The sequence below is a fragment of the Juglans regia genome, chromosome 6, assembly GCF_001411555.2.
Source record: "Juglans regia cultivar Chandler chromosome 6, Walnut 2.0, whole genome shotgun sequence".
NCBI lineage: Eukaryota > Viridiplantae > Streptophyta > Magnoliopsida > Fagales > Juglandaceae > Juglans > Juglans regia.
The window spans coordinates 6,615,567-6,624,283 of record NC_049906.1 but is presented as its reverse complement, the minus strand read 5'-3'; the positions used below and the strand labels follow the sequence as shown (position 1 = coordinate 6,624,283).

Genomic DNA, 8,717 nt, shown 5'->3' with positions numbered 1-8,717 from the left:
TTGGTGATTTTTTATAATTGTATTGTTGAAATGTGAGTTTAAGTGACATGTAGAGGAGTTGATAATTTTGGGGATTACTGTATGTAAGACTTTATATACGTATATGTGTGGTTAATTAAATTTGAAGTGTTTACTTTGGATTTGGAACTTTTGGAAGTGTATTAGTAATGTTGGAGTTGATTATCAGGTGTTTTGTGTAACACCCTGACCCAATTTAGGTCTGGAGGGTTAGTCATATCACCTAAAATCAACTCCAATTAATGCGTTTAAAAATAAATTAGAGTCTCCATAACATATCAAGATATTTGTTCAACCCAAAGATCCATGTTCCTACGTAAGGGCACCTCAATGGTGTCTTGTCGTTATACATAACTTTTCCACAAGACTAGAAATATTCATTACTTAACATACCAAAGTCACATAAAATTTCAATACTACCAAAAGTTACTCTCCAAAAGTCATTGTACCCTAAGGCACTTAGTCTTTCATAATCCACAAAACTTGCAAATACTTCCTATTCCTGATTCTCAACTGTTGCGTCAATATCATCTGAAACATATTATGAAGATAGGGGTGAGTTATCAACAACTCAGTAAGCAGAGAACATATCCTAGCATGTAAACATGAGCCTTTTCAGAAAGTTCAATATGCAGAAACAAAACATTTTATTTTTTTTATATGCAGATCTCAGAAAACTTGTTATCAGAAAATCAGAGCGACTTTTCAAGCATTTCATACTCAAGTCAACAATTCATATTTGAGGATCCATTTCAGATTCAAAAACGCTTTGGCATAACATAACTGAACATATTCATCTTATCATATCATATCATATACCATGTTTAACCCCCGTGGTAGGGTTGTGCTATCCCCGGTGGCCAAACCAGGCAGTATCATGTGGTGAACTTCCCATTTTTCAATCTCGGAGCCCCGAGTGTGCACACAGGAAAGAACACGTAAAAAGACCACTTTGTTTCCAAAGTGGGTGCACTCATATCATATCATGGTGGTACCAACCATATCACGTGAACAGTATCATCATATCAGAACCATATTCAGAACAGATAAGTATGCCAAAGTTTTATCATATCCATATCATATCAAAACACGTGCGAAACATATTCATATCATTTCTATTTGATCAAAAACAGATCCAAATCATTTCATATCACATGCATAAAAATTTCAAAGATATCATATTCACTCTTTTGCATATTTCAGAAACATGTCAAATATTGCTCATGTCTACACATTTCATGTCAAAAACATTTCTTTTCTCTTTCATACGTATCTCATGAGGGAATGCAAAACATATACTGAGGTTGTTTTTCACTTTTTTTTTTTTTAAAACAACATGCACATTTTTACAAACCAACCTCAGTTCATTTCTTTTTATGCAAATCTAGCATAGGAACCCCGCTTACCTGGACTTTTTAGCTTTTCAAAAATTTCCTCAATAATGCCGAACCAAAATTAATCGTCACCTATAAGATAATCACGTAAATTTCCATAAGTCTCCAATCAATCTCGTATTTTGATATTCAAGCCTACAACTTATAAAATAGTCCATTTTTAATTCCTCAAACTCAAAATTCTCATTATTCTCAACATACCAGCATCACTTTCTAAACTCGTCAATATCCGACTTCGACTAAACATTTAATTCTAACTTATTTAAGAAAGAGATCTTACTATAATTTACAATACAAGGTAACATAACTATAATAAATTCATTATCCTTAGAAATTCATAATTTTATTTAAATAATAATAATAATTCAAAGATATTCTTTTAAAAGGATACGTTAAAATATTCTTTTTAAGTGTTACTTATTAATCTACTTATTAACTATTCCAATAAAATATAAGCCCCAAAAAAATACTCATTTAACAAAATAAATTCATGCATTTACGCCTAAATAAAACACACTTTACAATCCACGTATTATACTCATGATTTTAAATCCGAAATACATAACATAACTTAATTAAGCTAACACCCCAACACTAACTTTGGAGGCGCACTATAAGAGAACAGAAAATAAAATAAAATAAAACAAAACAATATTATTTCCTACTATTAATTTAATATAATTTTACATATACATCCGTATATATATATATATATACATATATATATTTGCACCAGAAAATCCGTATATATATATATATACACATATAAATATATATTTACACCATAAGATTGATTTCATCCGCATATATACTTACATATATATATATATATTTACACCAGAAAATTAATTACATCCGCATATATATATATATGTATAAGCACATATATATATATATATTTACACCAGAAGAAAACAAATAAGTTTACGTAACACTCATGCATATATATATATATATATATATATGTAAGTACACACACAAAAAAAAAATTTCACTTCACATGGTGCGGCGGAAGCACTTACGGAGGGTGGGGGAAAGCACGGCGGCGTGGAGCTGGGGCTGGCTACGGCGGACGAGGGTGGCACCTAGCTGCGAAGCAAGAGAAAGAATGAGAGAGAGAGAGAGAGAGAGAGAGAGAGAGAGAGAGAGCTGAAACCGAGCGGTGAAAAATGAGAGAAGAGGTGGAGGGGAAGATATGGGGAGGGAGTGTCCGTGGCTTACCGAGGGGCAGAGGTAGCGCGCGGTGGACTGATGGTGGTGCGGCGATGGCTGGCGGTGAGGATTGCCAAGTTGGCAGCACACGGATGGAGGGAGGATTCCTCTGTTTTTAGGCGTGAAAACAGGGGAGAGGCTCTTAATCCAGTGGCTGAGAAACCGAACGTGGAACCCGGAGGGACGGTGGCGCACGGCTGGGGGAAAGACTCCGAGTGCTTGAGCTACCGGCGAGACTGTGTGTGGTGGAGTTGCTGCACGGAAGTGGCTCTGCGGGTGGCCATCTCTTGGTGCAGGCTGAGGTTTCGGTTTGGTGCTCTGCAGGGAAACTGTGGGCTTCTGTGAAGAGGGAACCGAGCGGCACTTAGTCTAGGGTTGTAGTTGCTTCATATATATATATATAGATCAAAATAGAAAGTAGATCAAACCTAAATAAAAAGGGAAGAAAAACATGCACGAAAATGGAAACGAGAAACGTGAACCGTGCGATGCGTGGCGTGAACCCGTGAAACGATTTCTGAAAACGTGAACCACGTGCATTGGTCTAGCAATGCTGGGTTTTACATTTTGAGTTAACTCTCCGGACCTTCGGGGTCGGGGCGTTATAGGACGTGTTCATTGGCCGGAAAGTTTCCGGAGCTGCTGTTGCTATAGAGATCGAGAGATTCTCGTGGGACACTATAGAAAGGTCGGAGTTCCGACACTACATACGTGTAGAGATCGAGTGGGTCACTCGTGGAGTTGCAAGCCAAGTTTAGCTATTGCAAAGGTTTTGTAAGTGTTTCTAAGTTGGTTGTAACGAATTAAAATTTCTATAGTGGATTTGTGGAGATGACCTACACCTGGAGTGGTTTTAGATTTTGAAAACGTTGTTCAAATGAGTTACCACTTCGTGAACAAATTTTTGTGTAGATGGTTTGTGTGATTTATGTTTTTTTTTTTTTAACCAAAACATTCCTTCATTCATAAAACCTCAATACAAATTGTTTTGATCAATCCAAAGAGAATGATCAACAAAAGTAAGAACATGCTCCCACCACACAAACATATTGTCAACATTCCAAGCATGACAAGCAAATCTTTGTGAAACCTCATTCCCCATGCGATACACATGTTGGATTTCAAACTCCTGAAAAAGGTGTAGTAGACTCTTTGCATCCTTAATAAGATTACCATCTGTTGACTAGGAGTCTTGATCCTCTTTAAGCTCTTGAACCATCATTAGACAATCACTTTCAACAATAAGTTGGGAAAAAACCCAAATGGGCACTCAGCTGTAAGCCTCGAAGTAAGGCTAGTAATTCAATGGTAGCCGGATTCTCAACCTCATTTTCTATCTTACTTGCAGCCAACACTAGTTTTCCTCTGTCATCTAGAAGTATCATACCCACACCAGCTTTTCTCATATCTGAAAACATGGCGCCATCAACATTCAACTTAAAAAAGCCACTTGGAGGAGGATTCCAGCAGCCTATTCACTTAGTTGTCTTTGATTTATGTCTTTGATTAATTGTTTACTTGTCAATATATTCTATTAATTGGACCATAAAAATTTGAACTACACCTATCCATTCCCCTCTAAGTGTTGTGTTGAGTAGAACCATTGCGTTTTCACTATGTGATCATAATCAATATTCATGCGTCACTTCACTATTACGTTGAATATTATGGAACCTTCTATATAATTAGGAAAACTACAATGCATCAAACAAAAATTACAGCCCACTAAATTAAAGAAAAGAAAACTACATAACAAGAGGGACCAAGGGCACTGTATGAAGTGCTCAAAAGTACGTAAGCTTATTACAGATCAATATTAAGCTGACTGCTGACTGCTGACATACCTCTTGCAAATACCATTCACCCATTAGTGCCATCTTTGATTACTAATTCTCAGTTTTCTCACTAGGACCTGGTTTAAGAAGGCTGTCTCTTGCAGATTGCAGTTTGTGTAGAGCACCTCTAATACTAATGCGGGCATCACGAGAGTCTGCAGTGCAAGATAGCCCAACCCCAAGGATTGTGATGAGGCATTCGTGTTGAGCATCAGGGTTTATGTGTTTCTCAATGTGGTCAAGGCTGCTCATCTGAGCTAGCATCACAGGGTCGAGTACTTGTTTCACGTTGGATGGGAAACCTAACTGCACCCATCTGGTTAGGTTTTGGCCTCCACTGAAGCTCTCGTGTGTTGGGTTCTTCCAAGTGAAGAGCTCGAGCAGCATTACCCCGAAGCTGTACACATCTCCAGAAGTTGATATTTTTTCTCCCAAACCATACTCTACACATCGTAATCAGATTCATCATGTTCACAACATTTAGAAAAAACTAGCAGAATAATTAAGTAATGATATCAGAAATGGTCTCTCAGAAAAAACACGTTCATAACTTAGAAGAAGAAAACAACATAGCTGAAATTAATTATCAACTACATGAGATCGAAGAGAGATATTGTTATAGTACTAACCTGGAGGTATGTAACCTATGGATCCCTTTAGAGCATTTGTGGAGCTAATATGGGATTGATTGCCTGTTCTTTCAATTAGCAACCTGGCAAGACCAAAATCTCCTACCTTTGCAGTCATGTCTTCACTCAAAAGGATGTTGCTGGGCTTCAAATCACAATGCACCACTGGAACTTCACAGTCATGGTGCAAGTAATCTAATCCACAAGCAACGTCAATGACCACGTTCAATCTCTCCAGAACATTCAGCGCATGCCCATTTACATGCTTCCTCTTGCCTTCTAGCCAGTCTTCTAAGCTGCCATTACTCATAAATTCGTACACCAGAGCCAAAAATTCCATGTTCTTGAAGTCTATGCTAGAGCATGATGTGATGAGTCGAACAAGATTCCGATGCCTAACATTCCTCAAAGCCTTGCATTCTGCCAAAAAGCTCTTCCAAGAGCTCTTCTTCTCATTGTCCAGGACTTTAACTGCGATAGCGATTCCTTGCCAAAGATAGCCTTTATAAACTGTCCCAAAGCTCCCTTTGCCAATAAAATTTTCTTGGTTGAAATTTCCAGTCGCCTGACGGATTTCATTGTAGGACACCATTTGATGCTGTCCTATGAAGGTTTCAGCAGAAGTTTTTTCCATCGTTGGTTTCCTTCTCTTTATGTACAACCGTGAGCCAAATATAACGCAAAGGACCAATGTTACAAGGATACTTGTTATGACAAGAACTTTGACTACTGTTCTTCCTCGACGCCCTTGACTATTGACACATGCAAAATGCAGGCAAAGCATTGGGTTGCCTTCCAAATGGACTTGAGAGACATTACTAAAAACTCCGCCGCTGGGAACAATCCCAACCAAATTATTGAAAGACAGGTTCAAGGATGTTAAGGCCTGGAGGTTTTGGAGTTCAACGGGGATAGAGCCAGAAAGTTGGTTGGAGGAGAGATCTAGAGTATCCAGGCCTTTCACTTCTTCCATGGTATCTGGAATTGGACCTGAGAGCATGTTTCTGGCCATGAATAATTTTTCCAAGCTTTCACAGCTTTGGATTGAGCTGGGGATACTACCAGACAGAAGGTTGTCAGAAAGGTCAATGGTTTTGACACTTCTTAGAGAAATTTCTTCAGGTATAGGTCCACTTAGAAAGTTCTCAGATAGATTCAAAACAGTGCTCAAACTGGGGAGATTCAACAATTCTTTAGGTATGCTCCCATTGAATCTGTTGTTAGATAGGTCAATGGAAAGAATATTCTTGAAGTTTCCAAAAGCAGGGGGTATTTTACCCACCAAACTATTTCCTGATAATTCAATTTGAGTTAACTTTTGGAGATCACCTAAAGAATTTGGAATACTGCCAAAAATTCGATTTTTTGCCAAACCCAATATCTGCAGTTTCTCCAATCGGCCTATTTCAGGTGGAATTTCACCTGAAATCAAATTGTCGGTTAAATTCAGCAATTCCAGGCTTCTAAGGCGACCAATGGACGTGGGAATGTTACCGTAAATACGATTCCCTCCCATGTATAACCTTGACAGAACTTTAGAAAGATTGCCTATTGATTCTGGAATCTCACCCTCCAAATGGTTGCCATCAATTGCAAGGTACTCGAGGAGAGTGCTATTTGTCAAAGAAGTAGTAATGAATTTGACACCATGATCTTTACTTGATCTAATCCTATTATAACCAATGTTATACATTCGAAGAGCTGGGAGATTTCCCAGTCCCGGCGGTACTGTTCCTTCTAGAAAGTTGCGCGCGATGCGGATGCTGCGTATATTGGTGAGATTGTGCAAGGACCATGGAATATGTCCGGTAAGTTTGTTGACGCAAACAAAGAAATCTAAAAGATTTGGGAGTTTAATCCCAACATCTCCGGGAATTTCACCCGATAGTTGGTTTTGACCTAAGCGAAAGTAAACTAGAGAGGATATGTTGTATACTGATGGAGGAATGATGCCAGACAAACTGTTATCTGTGAGATCAAGTTCCTTCAAATTTTGAAGGCGTCCCAATTCACTTGGTATTATGCCGCTGAGATTGTTGGTTCTGAAATTTATATCGAAGAGTGAGGAAAGGTTACCTATTGAAGGCGGAATTGCACCAGAAAGTCGGTTTTTTCCCAACTTCAAGACTTCGAGCTTCGTCAAGTAGCTAAGCTCTACAGGAACTCTTCCTTCAATAAGGTTTTCAGTCAAATCAAGGATCTTGAGCTGAGTCCATTGGCTTACATTTGAGGCGAGCACACCTTCTATTCTGTTAAAGCTGATGTTCAGAACTTCCAAGCGAAAGAGATTGCCAATCTGATCAGGAAGCATCCCTGTAAATTGATTATCTTGGAGTTGAAGGGATTGGATGAAGGAGAGATTACCAATATGAGGGCTAATTGACCCTACAAGTTTAAAACCAGAAAGATCAAGGCCAACCACTCTCTGGCCAGACTTGTTGCAGACAACTCCTGTCCAGTTGCATGGGGATGTGCCTTTGTCCCAAGAAGAGAGGTGGTTTGAAGGATCTTCGCTTATAACAGACTTGAGAGAGATCAAGGCTTCCTTATCTGTAACAAGACTCAACGCGGCTGACTCTACTCCAAGAAACATGCATCTGAAAAACATCGGGACAAGTAATAAGGTGGCCTGAAGCATTAGATGGGAAAGAAAACTCATGTCTCTTGGTTTCTATTTTTGAACTGGATGAAAGAGAGGAGTATCGATGTCATTATGGAGCACAAAAAGATACGTATTTATAAATATCGAGCTGTCCTGTTCTTTGAATTGGAAAATGAAAGATCATCAGAAGCATCCTTCTTAATTAAGACCTTTCACCTTCACGATGGAATCCCATTCGTCTCAACGTGGACAACAAGGTAACGGTAAATTGCATGATGGATGCATTGGGAGTTGTTTCATAACACTTCCAAACACTGCCACTCTGCTCTTCTGGATCTCACTTTTCCAGTTTTAGCCCTGTTTTAGAATTTGTTGTGAAAAATGACGCAAGAATATGAAGTAAATTAAGAAATCAATCATAACATTTATGTGGTTCAATGTGTTTACATCTATAAAATTAAAGATGATTTTATTATCATAAAAAATGACAAAATATACTTCGAACCTTGAGGCGAAAAATACTATTTCAGAACCTATCATGCTGTTCATAATTATATTTTTATTGGATTGTACAACAGAAATCCTAATTTCATAATTATTAGGTTATTCGTTTGAGCGAGTCTCGAACAAACTCTCAATCTGATATTTGCTAAAATGAAATGTTGAGCAAACTATCTGATAGAGCTTCGTTCGAGTGATTTGTCACACAAATTTTGAGAAAACTTTATATTTAACTATAAGTACATTTTATACTTTTTTAAATTATTTTTTAAATCACTTTAAATATTTAAAAAAAAATAAGAAATTATTAAAAATTACTTTCTTAATTATTAAATAATAATAATAAATTAATTAATAAAAATGGGTAAGAAATGTCGGGACCACCTCTCTACCCATGCATTTTTCAACAACAAAACAGTAGCACTTCCCGTCACACTCTCACCGGTAGATTTACCGTCGATGTCACATCTTGCATGAATAGCATGCGTCAACAATTTGCACCAGTTCTTGCGCAATCAGTAGCAAC

General features: G+C 37.8%; 1 protein-coding gene and 1 long non-coding RNA gene across 2 annotated transcripts; both read right to left on the bottom strand.

Moving 5' to 3' along the window:
* Positions 1–1,451: 1,451 nt before the first annotated feature.
* On the bottom strand, positions 1,452–2,777 carry LOC118348573. Its single transcript, XR_004801651.1, has 3 exons — positions 2,634–2,777; positions 2,435–2,501; positions 1,452–1,484 (listed from the first exon to the last, which is right to left on the bottom strand). It is a non-coding gene; the product is annotated as an uncharacterized LOC118348573 (long non-coding RNA).
* Positions 2,778–4,458: 1,681 nt separating this feature from the next.
* On the bottom strand, positions 4,459–7,747 carry LOC108984620 (putative receptor-like protein kinase At3g47110). The gene is made up of 2 exons (XM_018956640.2): positions 5,089–7,747; positions 4,459–4,902 (listed from the first exon to the last, which is right to left on the bottom strand). Exons 1-2 carry the CDS (start codon positions 7,745–7,747, stop codon positions 4,511–4,513), a joined length of 3,051 nt encoding a protein of 1,016 aa, XP_018812185.1. The 3' UTR covers positions 4,459–4,510.
* Between the last annotated feature and the right edge of the window lie 970 nt (positions 7,748–8,717).

Bases quoted from the DNA above. Each gene is read 5' to 3' on its own strand.
- LOC108984620 (XM_018956640.2), bottom strand. From the start codon at position 7,747: ATGAGTTTTCTTTCCCATCTAATGCTTCAGGCCACCTTATTACTTGTC. The intron at 4,903-5,088 runs GTTAGTACTATA...TACGATGTGTAG, and splicing joins CATAGGTTACATACCTCCAG to AGTATGGTTTGGGAGAAAAA.